Here is a 24,361-nt window from a genome sequence, read left to right on the forward strand (position 1 = left end):
AGTAGTCAGGCCATGTAGTCCTGAGGCATGGCCCTAGGGCTCAGGTCCTCTGGGAGGGGAAAGAGAGAGATGGGAGAAGAGGGAGCATATCTAAGATCACACAGGACAGCAGAATTACCCAGATATAACAGACTGACCCTAGCTCCCCGGAATATAGACTATTGCAGCATAGATACAGGAGACTGAAGGGGGGACACTGTGGCCCCGTCCAAAGTTAACCCCGGACAGGGGAAACCAGGCAGGACATAACCCCACCCACTTTGGCAAAGCACATCCCCACTAAAGGGATATCAACAGGCCACTAACAAGGCCGAGTATAGCCCACGAAGATCAACCTACCGCACAAGCTCAAGGACAGGAAGAATATAAGAGCGCAAGCAAGCCACTGACTCAGCCCTCATAATAGGGTCAGAGGCAGAGAATCCCAGTGGAGATAGGGGAGACGGCTAGGCAGAGGCAGCAAGTGTGGTTTGTCACTCCAATGCCTTGCCATTCGCCTTCGCACCCCTGGGCCGGAGTTCACTTCATCATCTCTTCAGTACTTAAAGGTTGAGACCGAGTCTGCATCTCTCACATGGATCGGCAGAACCATTCTGTAGAAATGAAGCAATATAGGAGAAAGTGCTGCCTCCAGCTGTTTTCTTAGAAATTCTAGGAACAATAAGGAGGCCTGCGTCTTGTGACCGTAGCATACGTGTAGGTACAGTATGTAATGGAGAACCAAAATGGTGAGATAGGTACGAACAAGCAAGTCCATGTAATGCTTTGTAGGTTAGCAGTAAAACCTTGAAGTCAGCCCTAGCCTTAACAGGAAGCCAGTGTAGGGAGGATAGCACTGATCACATTTTGGGGTTGTAGTCAAGATTCTAGCAGCTGTATTTAGCACTAACTGAAGTTTATTTAGTGCCTTATCCGGGTTTCCGGAGAGTAGAGCATTGCAGTAGTCTAATCTTGAAGTGACAAATGCATGGATGAGCTTTTCTGCATCAAATTTAGACAAGAAGTTTCTGATTTTTGCAATGTTACGAAGATGAAAAAAGGCTGCTCTTGAAATATTTTTGACACGTTCATCGAAGGCGATATCAGGGTCCAGAGTAACGCCAAGGTCCTTCAGTTTTATTTGAGATGACTGTACAACCATCTAGATTTACACTGCTCTGGTCAGAGAGCAAGGAGACAGAGCCATTTATTATGGACTTGTGGTTGGACATGGTAAAGTTGGATTTGTGTGTGGTTCTGATACAAAGGAGAGACATAAGCAAGTTGCATAATGTAAAAAGGTAAAGGTGATAAGGATGATTATATTAAACCAATATATATCAAATAAGGAAAAGTATTACATAACTAAAATGTACATGGAAATAGGAAATGTACTTTTAACACAACTGGAAAGAAACAGTAACGGCTTGACAGGCTCATTCACATCTTCAGTTTGGATTTCAATCCTATCAGGGCAGTCCTGAAAATTAGTGACAAGTGTGTGGCATTGAGAAAGAGTCAACAGGTGAAAATCAACTTGGTTGATTAAAGTAATCTCTGTAGTATTAGAGAGGAACATCCAAAGTGAGAGGGATAACGACTCAAAATCTGTCTTCTCGAGCAGGTGTTTTTCTTCTTTTTTCTCTCGTCAAGCAAGGAATTTTTGTATGGAGATCAATGACTGTCGAATTTGGTCAACAAAAAATGAATGGCTTATTACTTAGGTAAGGCTTATTTGATCAAATAGAAGTTTCGTAAGCTTTGATTGTTACGAGTGTGCTGATATAAGTAGGTCACGTGACTTCCCGGCAATTTTGCGAAATACCACTTTATATGGTTGTTGTGCCTGTTTATGCTCGTATCTGCCCTCTTATTGGCTAGAATGGTCCCACCTGATCTTGCCTCCTTACATTTTTGATGATATTTATTTTCATTGTTCGAGCGGCCACTAGAGTATCAGGTCAATATAATGGATAATCTGTGGCAGTATGCTGCTCCACACGGCTTTTGTACAGCTGCCAACCAACTGCATGGGGTCGTATTGGACACGATTCACGTGGCCATATCTTGAGAAATAATTGGTACATACAGCCCAATAATGGATTAAAATGTTTGAGGGGGGTCTGGAAAACACAATGGCCCAAAGATGCCATATATACGTATCATTTAAAATGTTAGTGGGGAAAAATGTGCCACCTTACTGTTTAAAAAAAATACATTCATAGCTAGTACCAATAGTTTACATGTAAACACTCCAACTATATGGGTGTTCCCTGAAGTGATATATAATATATTCTGTTTTGTGTCAATTTTAAGAAATGTGACAGGAAACCTGCCCTGTACACTTTGTCACTTTATGTAAAATCCCATAGGAATGCATTATGTCCAGCAGAGAGACAGGTAACCCATTGAGACTTTTCAGTCTTTTCACAAAGTGAGTCAACTACTACATAAAGTTGAATAGCTATAGTGCCATTGTAGATTTAATAACCTATTATACTCTAAAATATAAGTTTTCCAAAATGACCACCAACCAGCTACATTGGTTCTAATTGGACAGGATTCACATGGCCATATTTCCAGGTATATACAGATCAATGATGGCTTAAAATATGAGGTGGTGTGGAGAACACAATAAAATGACCCAAGTATGCCTTATGTATGTGCCCTTTAAACTTTATGCAGAAATGTGGTGGAAATATCCCCTAAAATGACTGTTCTGTAATTAGAATTGTCTATAACTTTATTAGTAAGTGGTATAGTATGCCTAATGATTGCTTAATGTTCAAGGTAGCATGGAAAATACAATCAAATGGATCATGGATAGGTTTTTTTCTCATGGAAGGTTTCTTGTCACATTTCTTGAAATTCACAAATTACAGAATATCATAGTTTATAATATTGTAATTAGTGGACTTCAGGGAACACCCATTTGACAGTTAAATGTTTTAAATGTAAAATTCAGAAAATTAGGATAAGTATGTTCAAGAATCAGTAATTTTGGTAGGTTTTGGGGAAAAATACTTAATGGATACATATACACTATATGGCATACTTGGACCATTTTATTGTGAGATATGTTGATTTTTGGGAGGCTCTGGCACCTCAATATCACTACACCACTGAGTATAATAGGTTAAATCTGCAATGGCACTATAGCTAGACATCTTTGTTTAGACTTTTACTCCGTGTAAAAACTAAAAGGTCTCATCATAATGGGTTACCTGTCTCTCTGCTGGACATAATGCATTCCTATGTAGTTTTACCTAAAGTGATGTGTACAGGGCAGGTTTCATGTCATTTTTCTTTTTAAAATTTACACAAAACATTATATCACATTGTATATCATTGCAATCAGGAGACTTCAGGGAACACCCAAATGACTTTCTAGAGTGTTTACATGTAAAACTATTGGAACTAGTCATGGAAAAATTCATTTGGCACATGTTTTCACCACTTTTTACTACAAGTTTAAAGGATAAGTATATATGGCGTTTGTGAGCCATTTTGTGTTTTCCAGACCCCCTCAAACATTTTCAACCATCATTGGGCTGTAAGTAACAATTTTTTTATGGCGACATGTCCAAGTGAATCCTGTCCAATATGGCCCCATGCAGCTGGTTAGTGGTCATATGGGAAATGGCAGCCAGAGGGGTAATGGACCAAATCTGTATTGGCACTATAGCCAAGAATAATTTAGACATGCCCCAGCTGTGAAATTTCTTGGCTCTATCAACAAGTCCAAAATGTTTTCCCGTGGTCATTGGACTATGGTCAAAATGACCTCAATATGACCCCCTTGAAGTTCTTAAGAATATGTTATTTGTGGGGTTTATTTAGTGGGTAGATAACATTAAAGTCATTTAGATATTATTTGGATTGACTTTACCCTATTTTATTCTAATAGGAAATCAGAATGGCAGCCATTTTATTAGACTGCATCCAATCTTCAGAAATGTTCCTTAAGGTATCTAGTATTAGTGTACTATGTCTGATACTTGTATCATAAAGTGGAACAGTCTTGGGTATATCTGCTGGACTAACTGCTCTGTACAGAAACAATCTCTTCACAAATACCACAAAAGTAAACTATTTACTGTATTTATTCTTATCATAGACATAACTGACTGCTGCTTTTTAAATTAAACATGGATCTCCAAAAGGGCTTGCTGGAAAGAATATCATGGGTATGGTCAGCTTTGAAAAGCTGCTCTCTGAATATACTGTCTGCTCTGTATGGATTCATACTGAAATGTGTAATTGACAGCTTTCATGCCCTTGTCTTCATCAACGACCAGACACGACTATGGGAATTGGTGGGATGAGCAGCATGTGCACATCCATCACATTGGTACCCGTTAACCCTGGTAGGAGCAGCCGCTGCCCACCAGACAGGCGTGAAAAGAAGGTGAAGGAATCATTGTTGACGAGGAAGCCATCAGGGTCGAGCCCCTGTGCTCGTGCTTCTTTGCCAAGCCCCGCGTCTGTGACTGCCCCTGCTGCCTCAGTTGGCCCGTCCTGACCATCGGTCCCACCACTCAGGAACAGGGGACCCTTTGGAGGGAGCTCCATGCCTTCCAGCTCAAGCCCTACTCTCAGGGCCAGCTCCTGGTTCCGCCCACCACGCCCCTTGCCTGTCAACTGCACAGTGGGCTCTCCCCCAGCCAGCAGACAGGTGGCTCCCCAGCCCTCCCCACGCCCCTCACCAAGCACCTGCATGGCACGGCACAAGTCCCAGCTTTCCACGCCTGTCTCGGGCCCCAGCTTCAGAATCTCAGCAGGCAACTCAGGAGGGGGCTCGTCACGGGAGCAGGCAAAGCGAGCCAGTAGACCATAAAGGCGGGAGACAGACTGTACGTCCCCGCACACCCCTGGCGACAGCACAACTGGACGGAATCCGAGCTCCCGCGCACGTCTCCCTGCGCATTCCAGAGCAATGCTATTGGAGCCAATCACAGCATTGAGAACATGTGCCGCCCTGTCTGACTGCTCTCCAGACTTCTCCCATCGGGGTGCTGAGCGTCCAAGCACCTCTTTCACTGAGACAGGGAGAGAGGAGGACAGCCCGTAACGTTCAAGGACCGACCAAATCTCCTCAGGCCACACCTCTGTCCACACTGTGGGGCCACTGGCTATCAAGTCCAGGGGATCTCCAATTACGTCAGACAGAACCAGGGCCACCACCTGTTATAAAATGTTAACAGGAACATTTTATTTGACCAAATACAACCAGAATGTAAAGCTAATGTGCAAGAAGTTCAGGTCTTTGGGTAAAAGCTCTATAATGAGCTAGTACAGTTGTGTTCTTACCTGAGCAGGGTGAGCGCAGTGTGCAAGTCCTCCTCCTTTCAAAATCGACAGGGCACGGCGTACAGAGTTAAGCTCCTGAATAGTGGCACCAGCACCAGCCAGTCTGCGTGTAACATCCTGTTTCTCTTGAAGAGAGATTGGTGGGACTGGTGCAGGCAAGAGTGCAGACCCTCCTCCTACACACACACACACACACACACACACACACACACACACAAAGTATGTACATATTTATGGACAACCTGTAGCTTCAGTGATTCAAATTGAGTAATGACTACTTTGTGTGACATAGTTACATGATTTAGTAGTTTGGTATCAGTTTACCTGAGATGAGTACAAGCAACATGTCATTCTCTGTTAGTGTGCTGACCAGCTCCTTAATACATTCGGCTGCCCTCTGGGCATCAGCATCTGGCAGGTTGTGTTTAGCTCCCTCCATCACTGTGATGTGACTTCCATCCTTCAACAACATCTGGCTGAGGTGGAATTAAAACAGAGATTAGGAATTCATTTACCAACCAAACCCATCCCACCCACAAACAATCTGGTTCTATTGTGAGTTGCTTACTCTTTCCCATGCTGCCGTATTGTCTCCTGAATGCCGTGTGGCACACTGATCACTCCTCTCACCAAGTGGTCCCCCACAATCCTCTCTGCCTCGGCAGCCATGCCCAGCACAGCTTTGCCAAAACCTACCAGGTGAAGGTTGTTTTTTAGCGTGAAGCTGCGTCCATTCACTAGGAGAGTGTCTCCTGTACGCTCCAGACCCCGCCGCACCACAATGTCTGGTTGCACAGCTTCGATAGCCGTAGCAAACACCTCCCGTGCTCGCATGTCCAGTGACATTCTGTAAACTATGGCTCGCCTCACCCCCACTGGGGCCAGTAAAGATAAAGGACGATACAGGGACACAACACAAGCCATCAGGCTGTCCTTGCAGGGAGCACCTAGCGGACAGGAGAGAAAAGGCAAAAAACATGTTTCTGGATCACAGGATGTACTGTAAATTATGACCACCCCCTTTGCTGTTTCTGCTGTTCTGATTTTACTGGTTATTTACCAAAAGGAGGACACCCAAGAGAATTCAGATAGAAGGTCAACTAGTAGGTCAACTTTGTCACTTGCCTCGAGATGCCCACCCAACACGTCGGATAACCCCATAGTCTCTGCATTTAATTGACAAGTCATTGTGACTGAATCCTACAGAGGTTGCCTACCTGTACACCGGGTATGGTGAACCTCTGGATTTCCTCTGTGCTCCGTGTGAGAGCTGTGTATTGCAGAGTCGGGATCAGCACTAAGGCAGTGTGGCAAAATCGGGACAGAGCTCAACTCAAGTTGAATGTGTACCCTCTGTGTAATGATTGACTCAAGCTTGACCATAGGGCAGGAAAAGTGAGCAGTCTGCGTGTTTGTCTTTTTAGATGTACAGTCAGGTACTACCAGGGGCGGAAATCCCGGGGGGGACGGGGGGGACACGACCCCCCCATCCTGGGAAAAATATGATTTGTCCCCCCCAATATATCACTGAAACATAACTATGTAATTTAAATAATATTAATAATACGCAATGAAAGCAATTGTGCTGATTATAGACACTTAATAGCGCGTTTTTAAGTTTCAAAAGATTGCGACCCCCCCACCCTTTGCCTCACAATGGTTTGATCCACTGCCAGTTCCTTAGCTTGCTAGGTAACAGAGAGGTCGTATCTACTGTAAGTTAGTGCTTCAAAGTCCCTGTGATAAGGTTAGCGATAAACTGAAATCCAAACTGAACAGAACTACACTCTCTTCTACCATTGTCTTAAATATATTTAATGGTCTCGTTGCAAAAGCTAAATTGTCGCAAGGGAACTTTTATTTATTTATTTATTTTATTTCACCTTTATTTAACCCGGGTAGCAAAGATTATAGCAAACACCACTGAAACTGAATTGGTGCTCGCTAGCTTTGCAAATTCAGCTATTGTTGGAAGCCAGCCAATATGAAACAAACTATTAAAATTACAAAAGGTTGCAGCATATGTTGTGTAAATGGTGAACTCATACAGCTGTCAACTCTTGTCATTTTAATCCGTTTCACATTTGCTAGCTACCTTTTAGATCGAAGCCCAAATAGAATGATTGAAGATGATAGAAGCCCATCTCCTACTGTAAATAACCTACACACTGTGTGTAGCCAGCCAGCCAGCCAGGTAGAAAAATGGCAGAAAAATAAAAGACGGACATCAGAGTATTTTTCAATACACCAAAACGCATAGTAAGAACCCTAGTAGCCTAATATCTCAAAGACTAGTTGATAAAATGTTTATAAGAAAGAACTGAAATTCTAATGGAAATGTTTCACAATGATGTCATTAGGCAGAGCAGGCAACAGATGGCACACAGACAGCAGAGTTGGGGACAGATATGCAGGGACAGACTGGCAGAGACAGGGAGTCTCAGGTAAGTTTGTTGAGTCTTTGTTTGACAACATTATGAAAGGTTCTAAACAATTTTGACTTGTAAAATAGGAACATAATTGGAAAATGCCATGGATACCCCCACTCTCAACTTAAACTGGTGACTGAACTAAGATTTGTTGAAGGCAATGGTATTGCTGTTGTGATTAGTTGTGTAGTTTTGGGTACTGGTAGTTAGGAGTACGGCAAACACCTTATTTCTTTGGTTCCTCAATATACATTTACCATATTACAATGTAGGCTATGTGTTACAGCACTACGTTTGGTGTCCCCCTCAGGAATTGCTCTTGAGAAAATTTCATGTAATTGTCCCCTCCAAAGTTGATATCAGATTTTCGCCCCTGGGTACTACCCAGGGTCAAAACACACAGCAGTATTCAATTTGAGCGACTAGGTATTAAAAATATTGACTGGAATGAGGACAGGGTGGATGAGTGCTGAATATTCAAACCTCACTCACATACAGCTAACTGCCAAAATAAAGGAACCACCAACATAACATTTCTTAATAGGGCGTTGGGCCACCACAAGCCGACAGAACAGCTTCAATGCGCCTTGGCAGATTCTACAAATGTCGAACTCTTTGGAGGGATGCGGCACCATTCTTCCATGAGAAATTCCATCATTTGGTGTTTTGTTGACAGTGGAAAACGCTGTCTTAGCGCCGCTCCAGAATCTCCCATAGTTGTTCAATTGGGTTGAGATCTGGTGACTTGACACACACATCCTTTAACCCGATTATGTTTATTTTGAGACCACCCTTAAATTAAATGGGAAACTGGACCTTTTTTTTTATATACATGACCCTAAGCATGGGATGTTAATTGCTTAATTAACTAATGGAAACCACACCTGTGTGGAAGCACCTGCTTTCAATAAACAAAATATTCAGCACATAGTAACTTCTGATTTCTTTGTGCTTTAATTAATGCAAACCCTTGAAGGGTAAATAGGTGGTTCGTATATACGGGCTCCCTGTAACACCTCGCAGGGCAAAACAGAGAACTGGAATAACATCACAAGTTTTACTTTAAATACTTCTTGACAGACTTAGTTCCCTCTCCCTGAGGGCCTGTCATAGTAGAGGCTTGGGTGTGGTTTAGACTTACTCCAGCCTATCGTTGGCGTGCAGGCTGGTCCCAACCTCTAGACGCATCTTTGTTGCCAGGCATAGTTGTCTTCTAGCTTATCTTCGTGTGTGTAACCGAGAGTCAGACACCCAAGGACAGTGCCTGTTTTTATGCTACAGCCATTCTCCCCTCTATCAGTTCCTCACATACACCTGTCCTTGAGCGGCCCCACAACCAGGCATTGTGTGTGTGTGTCACGAGTCTACTCAGCCTACACTACTAGCCAGCAACCCTCCAGTTAGTCATGTCTATTATATGTCACACAATCTATCTTAATACAATATAAACCTCTTATGTTTAGCATTAGTATTCATAAGTTATGCACCACAACTAATTTTATTATATAGGTTTAAATAGTTGTATTATATTGGTTATGCAAACAAATAGTTGGTCAAACCCTAACAATCCCCCTTTTCACACCTGATAGGTGTAAATACATAAGTTCTTAAATTTCAGGGAAATTTTGAGATTCCCCCTTTTGACACCCCCTAGGGTGTCACTCAACACAATTTTAAAATCCCATTTTAATGATTAGATGATTAGTTAAAAAACCCTCAAGTCCTTCCGGCTACACCTCACTTGTACTAGGTTGACTACCAGCCACCCAGGAACTTCAAACCTTCACATAAGGAAAGACAAATAGTACACAGGATAAATTCAGAACATATTATTTAAAAAAGTTATAAAAAGAAAACCTTCCTGCGGCAGTGGCTACACCTAGCAGGTATGGGACAGACTCTTTGTCCCAGAACTTAAAACCCTTACATCCACCTGCCACTACATTCAATACATATGAGAACATTTTAGATAAGCTTTATTCGACCCCTTCCTCAACAGTAAACCAAGGATCGTCCTCAGACAGACCCGTCTTTTGGCCAGAGGTTGATTCAGTATCCACTGGGGTCACTTCCATCAAAGACATCATTCCGGTTGCTCTGACAACTTCTGTAAGATATTTTCTCAAGCAAGGGATTATACAGACAACACAACAATAATAAGAACACAAGCACTAGGGTCAGAAATCCAGTAACCACCATAGATGTGTACTTACCAAAAAAGGTATTCAGCCAATTCTCTTCGTATACCCCCGCTACACCCTTCATTTCAGCAGATAGCTTGGCAAGTCCCAGTAGGGCTTTGGTAATGCTATCATAGGGCTGGTGTTATTAGGGATAAAAGTACAGCATTGTTCACCAAACGTTTTATACACCCCCCATTATTAGCCAATATCATACCCAACTCCAATCTATTTTGTCTAGCGGTTCTAGTGGTAGCCTCTAGTTGCTCAGCCATACCTGTCAGTGCAGTGCAAGTATAGTTAACAAATCTCTGTTACACACACATCAGTAAAGAACTCAACCCAGCTTTAGGCGGCTGTATTTTTCCCACAGTACACATACATTCCTTATCAACCTTGCCTCCTGTCTTCTAATCTTCTGCCCACCAGCCGTTCCCAGGCCGTTGTTACTCTCCCTAACTTAGGGAGGCTTCTTCTCCTGTTCCCTTCCCAAGGTCGTCTTATCAACTCTGCCCTGCTCATTCTGGTAACAGTGTCTTACTCACACAGTATTGGAATATAGTTTTTAACCCATTAATATAGCTGTATTTCCAATACATTTCAACAGGTCATAAGGTTTCTGAGTGAAATCTTTTAGTCAAACCTTTCATTACATCCATCCGATTAGCTAAATATTTCACATACATTATAACACATCTATTTTTATTGGATTCAGAAATTTCACACAAAATCAAACTAATTCAGGAAACTCTAAAGATGGTCTCATCTTATCATGGGCTCCTCATAACTGAATGAATCCTCCACCAGGCTCGGCGGGAGGTATTTGTCGTCCCACTGATCTGAACTTTGACTCGGTCCGTATCTCACCATCTGCTCCGTTATCGATCTCTCTAGAGTTCTGGAAATGAGACCTCTCGCACAGGGGACCAAACAACAACCACACAACACAAACACACTCATACAGGTGAAAGCTGCCCATAATACAGTTCTTACAACACTTTTCCATTTCCCAAACATGAGCTGTGTTATCAGGAATGTACGTACAGCAATGAACCTAATCATTCTACCTACACCATCCTCTTTTGCCAGTAACATATCGAGAGTCAGTCTTTTTTACCAGGTCATGAGGGAGGTGGTGGATAATTGGTCAGAGAACCTCTTTACTGCATCCCTGTTTTCATTCATGAATCTCTGTTGATTATAAAAGATGTCATTAATCCCTTCCACATTTTTTATGGTCAACCACCAAAATAATGTAGTGTTAAAGCCTTCACATATTTGATTCATAGCTTTGTATTCATCTGGAACTTCCCTGAGGATGCCAATAGCATCCATCTAGACAAAGCTAATCCCATCCTGGTCAAAATTCCTCCTGTGCCTACTTTAGCCTCCTATAACTGGCCTCTGATGACTAACTCGAACTGGTTGGACCAATAACCCCAGGGCGCAAGTTCCTAACCACCCTTTGTGGTCATTTCTGTCGTATGCATCCTTTGCTGGTACTAGCCCACCCTTCATCAGTTATAGGTGCAGTGAGGTTAAGAATTTTCTATTCATCTTTCAAACCTAAGTCAGTCACATTAACGATTACATTCAGCCATTAAAATCATCTAAGTTCTCGGTGCCATTCTTGTATCCATAACACTGGTACTCATCAGGAGTTAAGGTGAACCGAGGTCGGTTGGCTGAGTACTTCAATCTGACCAACCCCAATTCCTGTACAGTTGTCTGCTTCCCCAGGAAATTGTTTAATGTTTACCTTAAATTCTATATCTTGATCTTCTTTGATTCCTTATTCTGTATGTCACTCATCCATTTATTATATAGTTTATCTTCTACTTCTTCTCAATAACAACGGTATCCTATGATTAGTACCGGAAGGTGGTGGATCTGAATGTATCAGAAAGATTAGACTATGATGCAGCTCAGAGTCTCTACTCTTCCCAAAAACCGCCAACCCTCTCCTGCCCTTAGTCTCTCTGCTAGGTACCACCCCATACTCACACCTCTAGGAGCACACACAGTGATGAACGGTCGGGATAGGAAATCTTCGTTAAGGAGGTAACCCCCGGACCCTGTTGGTACTCGGTTCTTCTCCTAACTCTGTGTGTGATCAGCAGTGCTCATATGTGTACATACCTTCTTGCAGTGGATAACGTGGACCCAAGTGACTCTCAGCTTTTCTAATGGCAAAGGTTTAACAGAACCTGGTATGGGCCCTCCCCACGGGGCTGCTTCCAGTCTTTGCTCCTCAGGGACTGGATCCACACCCAGTCTCCTGGTTGGATTGAGTGAATCACCTTCTCCTGTAATTGGACACACATTCTTGGACATACGGGTTTGGTTAACAAACAGTCTTCTCATGTGTTCTGTTAGTATTACTTCAACTTCTATGTCTACCTGTTCTGGAATCTCTATTCTCCCTAACTCTGGCATTCTATAGGCTCTATCTGATTAGCTAAAATGTCATCCATCATTTAAAGAGATAGATCCCAGTAAACCAACTCTAGGGATAATATCTTGACCTAATATTCTAGCTACCATAATCATGTCCACCAAGTAAGTTGGGAACGCTTCTACCCATTTGCTATACTTATCTGTTATTGTTAAACACCCCTTCTTCCCCTCAATTCGGAATAGTTCAATAAGTCCATTTCCAAATGTTGGAAAGGATATTCTACAAAACTTTTGTTAAGTAATTATCCTAACCTGTTCTATCGTCTGCCCTACCATACTCCCCCTATTTATACATGGCTTAAGCCATGTATCAATATTGCTGCATATCTAAACAAATCATTATAGGAGTTCAACTAACATAATCAGATCAAAAATGACTAATCTGAACCACTCCACAAAGAAAAATTATTGTACCCTTATTGTCATTCAGTCTTCTCATTGGTTCAAATTATCAACTGCGTCTAAGAACTTTAACTCCATCATAATTATCAGTTCTACAAATTTCCTTAAAGTCAGTATCACAAATGACCTTAAATTCACCATCCAAATGGCCTTTCATTGCGGCTGATCAGACCACAAAAGGAAAAGTCACCAGAGGGGTCAAAAGTCATACCACCCTTTCAGAACCGTGTTTCTTACTACTTTAGATAAATGACGGCCAAGAACTTCATCCACATTTTGTATCTCAAGTTCCCAGAACATTCCCTATCAAAAGAATTTCACGTGTTTAATTAAAACTCAGAAAACAAAACTTCAAAATGCCATGTGTGTATACCCCTTTAAGATATCCTGTCCCTAGGTATTTTTCCAAAGACAGCTAAGCGCTCCTTTTTCCATAAAATAACCACTTGGTCAGCATTTCCTCATACTACACCGATTCAAAAACCCAAAAGTTAACTACAAACAAAACCTAATAATACTTATAATTCCATTGTACTCCCCCCAATCATTAGTTTTAAACTTAATTGAACATGCGCTACCCTTGGATACAATACTGTACTTCAAACCTATCAAACTCCCATACTTTAACATACTACTTGACTAATTTAACCCAAGATTACTTAAAACCTTAAACTGAAGGGGTTATCTGCAAACCGGCCCATTCTGTTTGCTAGGAATACCCTGCCATTATACACAACTGTGTTTAATGTGCACCGTCCCTGTAAAAATAAAATTAACTCCACCTGTAATTCACTTTAATGACTTGACAGTTTTCCATGCAATGTTCAATTCACTGGTATTACTAAACAATCAATACCACGAATCAATAACCAGAATTTATCACGTCACAAAATGCTTCCTTCCAGCCAAACATAGCCCAGCGCTCACACCCCACTCTCCTCTTTTCACCCGTAGGGAAAAACATTACCTCTTTTCAAACCGCGTTCTGCCTTTCCTCTATCGCAAGATTAAAACCAATGTTCCAACTGTATCTCTCTTTCGGCTCCACATACCTTATGCATCTTTCTTACCATTAGTCCCAACTTTAACCCATCCAAACTTCCATCAAATTCATACTTCCTTCTCCACCTTGGACCGAAATAAATATTTATTTTATATCATTTAACCTCTTGACGTTACCCTAGGATAGGGGGCGCCACAGCGCATTTTGGAAAAAATTCGTGCCCATTTTCAACGGCCTACTAATCAGACTCAGAAGCTAGGATATGCATATAATTAATACCTGTGGATAGAAAACACCCTAAAGTTTCTAAAACTGTTTGAATGGTGTCTGTGAGTATAACAGAACTCATATGGCAGTCAAAACCCTGAGACCGATTGAACCAGGAAGTGGAATTCTGAATTGTGGACTCAACTTCACGTCGTCGCCTATTATTCACACCGTGAGATATCGTTCACTGAGCACTTCCTATTGCTTCCACAAGATGTCGCCAGTCTTTACAAAGTGTTTTGAGCCTTCTACTGTCGAAACTCAGTGAATGAGACTCGTTGGAAATTGGTCACAGCGGGAGGGCCATCACCATTATGACGCCGGCGGCCCTGTCTACCCCCACCTTTGGAAACGTTTAGAAACACAATGAAATCATCCCCCTCGAATCTTATTGGCTCTCTTGTTGAAACAGGCCCTGAAGATTTATGTTATACAACGTTTGACATGTTTGAACGAACCTAAATGTGAAAAAAATGATTATTTCGAAACTACTGTGGCGCGCACGGCAGAGTAGTTGGATACACCCTTCGGACGCGCTAACAACAGCAAGCTAATGGAACATAAAGGATGGACTTTTTCGACCGAAAATACATCTGTTGTGGACCTGGGATTCCTGGAAGTGCTTTCTGATGAAGACAACTAAAGGTAAGGGATTATTGACAATATTATACAACATTAGATGTGATATGCGATTGTTCCAAGATGGCGCCGAGCTGTATTTACTAGCTCATTTTCTGAGTATCGCATCCCCTTTTATCGCTAAGTGTGATTACCCAGTAAAGTTATTTTTAAATCTGGTATGACAGGTGCGTTCAAGAGATATTCATCTATAAATCTTAGAATGACAATATTACATTTTAAACATGTTTTCGAATAGTAATTCAGTAAATTGTAGCACTGTTTCATCGGATGCTTTTGACGGGAAAATAGTTAGTCAACGTCAGACGCCGATGTAAAATGCTGTTTTCATATATAAATATGAACTTTATTGAACAAAAGAATGCATGCATTGTGTAACATGATGTCCTAGGTGTGTCATCTGATGAAGTTTGTAAAAGGTTAGTGCTGCATTTAGCTGTTTTTTGGTTATTTGTGATGCATGTGGTTGGTCGGAAAATGGCTATGTTGCTGCTTTTTACGATGGACTCCTCTAACATAATCTAATGATTTGCTTTTCCTGTAAAACCTTTTTGAAATCGGACGACGTGGGTCGATTCAGGAGAGGTGTATCTATAAAACGATATAATTTGAAAAAAAAAATGAAAAAAAAAAAAAAAGATTAAATTTTGTCATGCTAATGGCGATATGATTTTTCGCTGGATTTTGATTCCGCTAACGGGATGAGACGCTGAAGAGGTTTTAACTCCATGTATCGCTCATCTCCCGTTAATTCCTGCACCTCCTTTAAGGTGTTTGTTTGTTAAATTACTATCGTAGTTATTCTACTCCTTTTCCCACTCTAGAATTTTAAGAAGGAGTATTCGTATGAATCTTAAATTATATTTTATTCTATGTGTTTTTTTTTTTTTTTTTTAACTCTGATTCAATTACAATCTGTGTGTACTTGCTATTGATCTCTATGTGTGTGCTGTATTTTCCTTCCTACTGGTAATTTCCTCTAGGATCCCAGAATAATTTATTTCATGACTTTTGATAGATCCATTAGGTCTCACATGTATATGGCTTTTGACCCTCATCCATCTCACACGCAATTATCCTCTTACCCCTGTGGAAACTTCCCAATGTGTATATATGTTATACAATCTATGTGTATCTCTTTCTTGAAACTTTATCTATAGAGGTGACTTTTGATCGGACATTAGGTCGCATATGTATGCAACTATCTGTTGCTCCTTGTAACTTTTGACAATAATATCTGTATCTCACTCCGCCATATTAGGTTTCCCTTCTTCAATGGATAATCAGACCTAGATTTGCTCCTCCGGAAGATCTGACCATCCCCTCCTTTTCCACTCTTTCTTCTTTTGATGCCATTTTGTTAATAAATTCAATCAGTTCAATATCTCCTTTATTCTACACCTAATTTGGACATATAATTTTATCTCCAGCCTTTTTATTGTCCTATTACTATTTTATCTTTAACCTTCTAGTTTACTAAATTCAACCAGCTAAATATCTCCTTTTATTTTACACCTAAAGTAGGCATATAATCTTAACTTTAACTGCTATTATGTTATCCTTCCCTTGCCTTTAAGTTCCTAATTTATTAGCCCCCTTTTATCACGCCTACAACCTCACCTCCATTCCTAAGAATTACTCCGCCGTCTCGCCGGTCACCCAGTATTCTTATCTAAAATTTTCCGACCCCAGTCGTACTCTCGTAGTTACAAACCTCGCCGGCAGCAATTGCTATTTCAATTATTCCCTATATCCCCGGGTCGGACCCTCCAAGTTACGATCCCAGCCGGAGATTTCAGTATTTTCTCCGGTCCTAATCGTGCCCTACAGTGTCACGGATCTTGCCGGTAGAACAATACTCCAAGTTACCAAGGTAATAACAACACATTCACCATGGGTTTGCATGTCACAATAATGACTCTATAATATTTCTTATCTACTCATAATAATTCATAATTTGGTTCACTTACATCGAACAGGTGCTTCACAAAATTAATTTGGTTAAAGCCAATATGCAGATCTTTAGTTATTATAACAATAGGTGTCTGCTTACCTGTTTTTAGTTGTCCGGACTCTTTGTGAAACACACCGTTCCCCGAGAGCGATGTCCAATTAGCTGATCAATACTCAGCGAAGCCCCTCTACCAGACCGTCGGGGTCACCATGTTAAGTTGCGTCAATTCGAATCTGGTATCGGAACAAAATATTCAGCACATAGTAACTTCTGATTTCTTTGTACTTTAATTAATGCAAACCCTTGAAGGGTAAATAGGTGGTTCGTATATACGGGCTCCCTGTAACACCTCGCAGGACAAAACAGAGAACTGGAATAACATCACAAGTTTTACTTTAAATACTTCTTGACAGACTTAGTTCCCTCTCCCTGAGGGCCTGTCATAGTAGAGGCTTGGGTGTGGTTTAGACTTACTCCAGCCTATCGTTGGCGTGCAGGCTGGTCCCAACCTCTAGACGCATCTTTGTTGCCAGGCATAGTTGTCTTCTAGCTTATCTTCGTGTGTGTAACCGAGAGTCAGACACCCAAGGACAGTGCCTGTTTTTATGCTACAGCCATTCTCCCCTCTATCAGTTCCTCACATACACCTGTCCTTGAGCGGCCCCACAACCAGGCATTGTGTGTGTGTGTCACGAGTCTACTCAGCCTACACTACTAGCCAGCAACCCTCCAGTTAGTCATGTCTATTATATGTCGCTCAATCTATGTTAATACAATATAAACCTCTTGTTTAGCATTAGTATTCATAAGTTATGCACCACAACTAATTGTATTATATTGGTTTAAATAGTTGTATTATATTGGTTATGCAAACAAATAGTTGGTCAAACCCTAACAATACTTTGTATCCCTCATTTACTCAAGTGTTTCATTTATTTTAGCTATTACTTGTACGTCACTAACGTCAAGATGGGAAGCACAGTACACAATTTGTTTTCCATGTGCTCATCACCTGTCGTTGGCGAGGCTATCACCTGCAACCTGGTAATGTGATGGGGAGGCAAATATCTCTCTGAATGACAACTACCACCACAAAAAAAAAAAAACATTTCTAGGTAGCCATTTAACCCATGTTCTCGGAGCTACACGTTTTCAGTGTATCTGAAAATGATTGGATAGATATTATGGGAATACCCTACCCTGCCCTCTGATTGGATATGTGGATTTTGCCCTGGGGTGTATTCAGTTGCAAAGCGTTTTGTCTTAAATGCTTCCATTGCTCTAAAGTGGAGTGAAGTCCCTGTGGTTTCCTTAACTTCTTTGACACATTTGTTTTAAGAGGAAGACAGCTGAACTACAACTTGTGTTTAACAAAACATAACTAGTTTAGTGTAAGCGGTTTCTGTTGCAAATCGTTTTGCAATCGGCGTAATGAATACACCCCAAGGCCAAGGGTCGATTTACATAACCCAATGACTTCAAACTCACCTGCATTGCTACTTCGGTTATTCTGTCTTGACAGTCAGAGCACGTGTTATTGTATGACTGATAAGTAGTTACAATTATTGTAAATGTGAGAATTTCTCTGCTCCATTTTTGTCTGTATCCAAAAGCGTTATGATTGCGTCTTCCTTGTTTATAGTCTGTGCTCTTATGGTTATGTACAAAACATCAACTGACTGTACCGCGATAGTTGTTGTATATCGCGAGAGTTAATAAGCGTGTCTGTGGAACTTGCGGGAAGCCGAATTATGGAAGGTGGTGCTTTTACATGACTCGTGTAACAAGTGTACCAGGAGGGCTTTCTTTACAGTTTTTGAAACACACAGTTCTATTTATTTGTATTTTTACAAAACAATAAAGCTCCTATTTAAACAGCACATAAATAGATGATCAGATAATAGAATCAAGTAGAAAACGAGGGTCTGCGCCCCCTCAAAGAGCCCATCATGAAGCTGACGGACAATGTGCTGCGGAGCTTCAGGGTTGCAAAGGTTTTCCGAGAAAATTCAGACAAAATCAACTGTTTTGATTTCAGCTCAAACGGCGAAACCATTATTTCTAGCAGCGACGATGACTCCCTGGTTTTATACGACTGCCAGGAGGGAAAGTAAGACATGCATTGAATTAATATTAATCGACAGTTTTTTTCCGAACTGCATGATGTAGGCCGACCCCTGTGCTGTAACTAGGATCTGCTCCGTTAGTACTAGGGAGGCCTACTGCGGTATGCAAAATCCTCGGGCTCGAGTTAAGACACGATCTAGAGTTTGAGCGGATGCAGGTCTGGGTTGTTAGCTTGGTAACAAAACTATCAATTGTATTTCATCTTATTTCCCACAAGCGTGTAGTTTGTATATTGTGGAGGTAAAATACATAACAATATTTCACAATTGTATGTGCTAGTTGAGGTTAGCACTATATGTGGCTGCTTTAACCGCCCATATTATGATTGTTATTGGGATTTCAGAGGCAGTTGGCTTTGCTAGAAGTTTCTGTGCCAGCAATCTAACATGGTTCCTTAAAAAAAAATCCTCTCCATCCTGTGCTGGTCCAGACCCAAGCGGACCCTCTACAGTAAGAAGTATGGAGTGGATCTGATCAGGTACACACATGCAGCCAACACCGTGGTCTACAGCTCCAACAAAATTGATGGTATGTTAGTGAGGTGATTTGAGATCAGTAGGCCTATACCTGTTAATAATAAGCAGTTGTCCATGTTACTCTTGCCAGGCACATTTCAGGAGTGTATTATTGTATGTATATAGAAGATTGTTCATGGAGATTTCCTGACAGAGCCTCACCGGGTTAATCTCAGCCTGGGGCGGCCATACTCACCCTGGTCTGAGGTAGTTGTTTGTACAGTTTGAGGGTCCGTGATTCTGCCCGATAAAGGAGCTAACTGTACAAGCCACTGCCTTGCCTAGGGTGGTGTCTACTCATCTGACCTGCCCAGTGCCCATCGCCTCCAGGATCGGAAGGTCTACTTGCTCTCAAGTTGTCTGTGGTGATGAATGGGAATGCTATGCTGTCTTCGGGCCATAACCCCATGCCTTTATGATAATTGCAGACACTATCCGGTACCTCTCCCTCCATGACAACAAGTACATCCGGTACTTCCCCGGACACAACAAAAGGTGAGGATTGAGACCGAGAAACCCAATTAACTGAGGGGTAGTTTAGGCTACATTACTGTACTATTACTTGAGTATTGTTTTTTTTTTAACAGACATCAGGTGTTTCTCTCAAGGTAGATGTTTCTATACCTTTAACACGAATGTTTCAGAGTGACGGCTCTCTCCATGTCCCCTGTGGATGACACGTTTATCTCAGGATCTTTAGACAAGACAATCCGGCTATGGGACCTGCGGTCTCCGAACTGCCAGGTGGGTTCCCTTTACTCACTAGGTCTTAGAGGTTGACATTGCCATGAAGCGGGACTGCAGATATTGCGATGGACCAGATGCACAACTTTGCTTTCACAGTCACACACGGTATCTGCACATGTGCATGAGTTCGCTTCACGCTTTTACAATGTGGTAGCCACGGGACCAAAACAGCAGAGAAGTTGAGCCTTGCGCTTCAAAGCTGTTTGCTTTCTACGTCATATCGCAGTCTACCTTGACTACTCCTTGACATTGCAGATGACTCTAGATCAGGGATGTAAACTTGCCACTTTGTGATATTCACCTTTTTGATCTCAATAGGTCATCCATGGGAATATTGTAGATCTGTTAAAGAAAGTGCATATATCACCCATTGAGCTATAAAAGAGGCGCAAACAAATCTTCTCCCTGGGAGAATCTCAATTGCATACTCCTCTCATCCTCGCCTCCTTCTCAAAACCCATTGGAGGAGAAGGTCAGAGGGGTGGGACCTCTGGATTTCTCATCCAATGGTTTTTGAGGAGAGAGAACGCGAGGAGTATGCAATTGAGATTCATTAACGTTCTCTGGCGGCTGTGTCATCACGCACTCCACGCAACAAACTTTGTTCCTGGCTGGAAAATTTGGAATGCAACTCGAGTTTAGCGACCTGTGTTGAAAATGATGCTGAGGTTATAGTTGATAAGAAGCAAATTATAGTTGCACGTATGGTTCAATAGCGCAAATGATTACACACACAGTTATTAACGTTAGCTAGATACGTTAGTATTTAAGCTGGCAAGTGAACATTACCACCCGCCAATTTTCTTTATTATTTCACCTTTATTTAGCCAGGTAAGCCAGTTGAGAACAAGTTCTCATTTACAATTGCGACCTGGACAAGATAGAGCAAAGCAGTGCGACACAAACGATGGAGTTACACATGGAATAAATAAACATACAGTCAATAACACAATAGAAAAGTCTATACACAGTGTGTGCAAATGTAGTAAGATTAGGGAGGTAAGGCAATAAATAACCCATAGTGGTGAAATAATTACAATTTAGCAATTAAACACTGGAGTGATAGATGTGCAGAAGATGAATGTGCAAGTAGAGATACTGGGGTGCAAAGGAGCCAAAAAATAAAATCACATGGGGATGAAGTAGTTGGGTGGGCTATTTCCAGATAATAATGGGGTATGTTTCTCATATCCAAATGAATGACTGAACACAGAATGAATCCTTACGCATCCTACAAATAGAATCTCAGAGCGTGATGTCAGATATATATCAGAATGAGTGCTCCATCCAATAATATCACGTGACAGCTGTGAGCAGACAGCTGTGAGCAGCCAGCTGTGAGCAGCCAGCTGTGAGCATCCCCCTAACCAGACATTAGTCTACTCAGTTGCTTCTCTCCAGCCCTGGCATGAGGATATAGTGACAAAGGGGGTGGTTGAAGTGAGTGAGGGGCACAATTTTTGGGACTTCTTGCATTGGAATTTTATTGAATTCTGCTTCTATCACGCTCTACCACAATAAACACAGTTCAAATGGCGAGACTCTGACCATTGAGTGCTTTTGAAGTGACAGGTCGGTGCGAAATCTGTAGTCTATCTATGCTGCGCTGTATCAGCACAATGGACAGCGCCCTACACACTAAAGCAAGGCCGTTTTGGTAATAATATAGGCTAATGGGGCGGCAGGAGCGTAGTGGTTGGGCCAGTAACCGGAAGGTTGCTGGATCGAATCCCTGAGCGGACAAGGTAAAAATCTGTCGTTCTGCCCCTGAGCAAGGCAGTTAACCCACTGTTCCCCGGGCGCCGATGATGTCGATTAAGGCAGTCTCCCACACCTCTCTGATTCTGAGGGGTTGGGTCAAATGTGGAAGACACTTCAGTTGAATACGTTCAGTTGGACAAATGACTAGGCACTAGAGGTCGACTGATTATGATTTTTGATTATATGCAACGCAGGACAAGCTAGTTAGCCTAGTAATATCATCAACCATGTGTAGTTAACTAGTGATTATGTTAAGATTGATTGATAGTTTTTTATTAAGTAAGGTTAATGCTAGCTAGTAACTTACCATGGCTCCTTGCTGCACTCGCATAACAGGTGGTCAGCCCGCCACGCAGTCTCCTCGTGGAGTGCAATGTAATCGGCGTCCAAAAATGGCGATTACCGATTGTTTTGAAAACTTGAAATTGGCCCAAATTAATTGGCCAACTTCTACTAGGTACCCCCCCTTTTCCTACAAGATAGATGGGCTGTTTGTAATAGGTGAATTACCCTATATGAATGCAGCCGTACACACAGCTGTCTTACCAAAATAATGCAAACTAAATGCTGAAAGTAGCCTTGTTATTCATGCAAACAAACAAACACTATATAGCAGTTTGGCTTAGAATTCCGACAACTGCAAATGCAAACAGAATAAAGCAGCGGTACCAAGTAGGCCTAGTAAATAAAATATTTGATCGATAAAGGCATGACACAATCTATATTTAGGCTAGTTGCGTTAACGTTAAACGAAAGGCAAATGGAGATCCAGATAACCAAAACCCAGTGAGATGCACAAATGGGCCTAAAGGCCTGCTTCAGACTTTGAAAATCATGCCGCTCATGAGTACAGCAACACGTTGTGATATGGAACAATACACTTCTGTGGATTACATTCGACCCCTGTAATCATTTAAGTAATGCCAGCCCACCATAAACATGTTTCCAGAGTATTGAGATTATTCAAATATGTACTTGTTATTCCCTGAAAATATTCAAATTTATATGCACAAAAGAAGTCATTTTTGAACCCTTGCCAGTTTGCATCCCTGTTCTAAATGGACTGTTGCGCTGGATTAAATGTATTTCCTGTGACTGTCTCTGTCACTACCAGGGCCTGATGCACCTCCAGGGGAAGCCAGTTTGCTCCTTTGATCCTGAGGGTCTGATTTTTGCTGCTGGTGTGAACTCCGAGATGGTCAAATTGTACGACCTGCGATCCTTTGACAAGGTAACAGTAATTTTCAGGGCTTTCTGTTTTATAGTTGTATGTTTATTGAGAGCTGTGAATGCAGGTCAGTGGTAGATGGTTGTCTTCAGAGTAACCTTTCGTGTTGGCTTGTCTATAGGGTCCTTTTGCTACCTTCAAGCTACAGTACGATCGTACATGTGAGTGGACAGGACTCAAGTTCAGCAATGATGGGAAGCTCATCCTTGTCTCAACCAATGGGGGTGCTCTCCGCCTCCTCGATGCCTTCAAGGGCGCTGTGATGCATTCCTTTGGGGTGAGAGATCATACGCATTCATGCAGACACATAAAACCTAGACAGACACTGTTAGATACTTAATCCAAAGACTCTTGAACTGACATACATTTCGCAACAAGAGCAAGTTGCTCAAGAAGTAAATGATAGGCCTATACTTATAGACACTCTCCTCTATCCTACAGGGCTACAACAACAGTAAAGCTGTGACGCTGGAGGCCTCCTTCACTCCTGACTCTCAGTTTATTATGATTGGTAAGTCCACAAGGAACGTGAGGTAACAGGCTCTATGTTCTGTAAAGTAAGACATGAAAGTTCCAATTGTCTTCCCATTCTACCATAGAATAATTTGGTAGTAATTATTTGGAACTGCTAATTAAACCTAACCTGGAAACATTACACACACTAAAACAGTAGTTAAGCTTCCTCTTGTTTTTCCGTGGTCTGACGATGGTTGTCTCTCAGGCTCTGAGGATGGGAAGATCCACGTGTGGAATGCAGAGAGTGGGATGAAGGTGGCTGTTCTGGATGGGAAGCACACGGGTCCCGTCACCTGCCTTCAGTTCAACCCCAAATTCATGACGTTTTCTAGTGCCTGTTCAAACATGGTAAGATTAGTTATGTTGAAAACACACAGTCTCACATACAGTAGAATGCTCAGTAAATCTGTTTTGTCCTCTGCAGGCATTCTGGCTCCCCACTATTGATGATTGATTGAGAGCGAGATGCTATGGAAGCCACAGGCAACGTGAGATCCCATTTAAAACCAGCAGGCGTCAGCACATCCAGCTCTTTATGTGTGTGTTGCCAATTCAAGTTGATTGTAAATATGTAGAACTTCAGGAATATAAATTGTCAGATTTTTGTGTTCTTTTTATACTTGTAACATTAAATGTTTTCTTTTTCTAACAAGTGTTGGACTTCTATGTGTGTCTTCCTAATCAGAGGTTGTTTACTACACCCAGACAGTGAACCACACGGCATCATTAGCACCAGCAGGCTAGTCTAACCTAGTCTAGGACAGCTGGGGTGTATTTGTTCAGACCAAGACCGTCGCAAACAGTTGCAAAACGATTCGCAACAAAAAAAGTTTCAATTGGACAAATT

At 41.8% G+C, this 24,361-nt stretch overlaps 2 protein-coding genes across 3 annotated transcripts; one reads left to right on the top strand and one right to left on the bottom strand.

The window, feature by feature from the left end:
* The first annotated feature begins 1,096 nt into the window (after window positions 1-1,096).
* wdr82 (WD repeat domain 82) lies at window positions 1,097-24,166 on the top strand. 2 transcript variants are annotated; one of them, XM_082959401.1, is made up of 9 exons: window positions 1,097-1,703; window positions 19,178-19,275; window positions 19,691-19,757; window positions 19,907-20,006; window positions 22,885-23,001; window positions 23,120-23,275; window positions 23,440-23,509; window positions 23,720-23,862; window positions 23,939-24,166. In XM_082959401.1, the coding sequence occupies exons 1-9, from the start codon at window positions 1,657-1,659 to the stop codon at window positions 23,966-23,968; spliced, it is 828 nt and encodes a 275-aa protein (XP_082815527.1). In that variant the 5' UTR covers window positions 1,097-1,656; the 3' UTR covers window positions 23,969-24,166. The 2 variants fall into 2 exon arrangements, with proteins under 2 accessions (XP_082815527.1, XP_013989175.1); XM_014133700.3 differs by lacking the exon at window positions 1,097-1,703 and adding an exon at window positions 17,696-18,730.
* Window positions 4,065-6,718, bottom strand: LOC106565974 (glycerate kinase). Its single transcript, XM_014133698.3, has 5 exons — window positions 6,507-6,718; window positions 5,858-6,236; window positions 5,614-5,765; window positions 5,290-5,465; window positions 4,065-5,163 (listed from the first exon to the last, which is right to left on the bottom strand). The coding sequence occupies exons 1-5, from the start codon at window positions 6,670-6,672 to the stop codon at window positions 4,267-4,269; spliced, it is 1,770 nt and encodes a 589-aa protein (XP_013989173.3). The 5' UTR covers window positions 6,673-6,718; the 3' UTR covers window positions 4,065-4,266.
* Window positions 24,167-24,361: the final 195 nt, after the last annotated feature.

This window comes from Salmo salar, chromosome 12 (assembly GCF_965601325.2).
Source record: "Salmo salar chromosome 12, fSalSal1, whole genome shotgun sequence".
Taxonomy (NCBI): domain Eukaryota; kingdom Metazoa; phylum Chordata; class Actinopteri; order Salmoniformes; family Salmonidae; genus Salmo; species Salmo salar.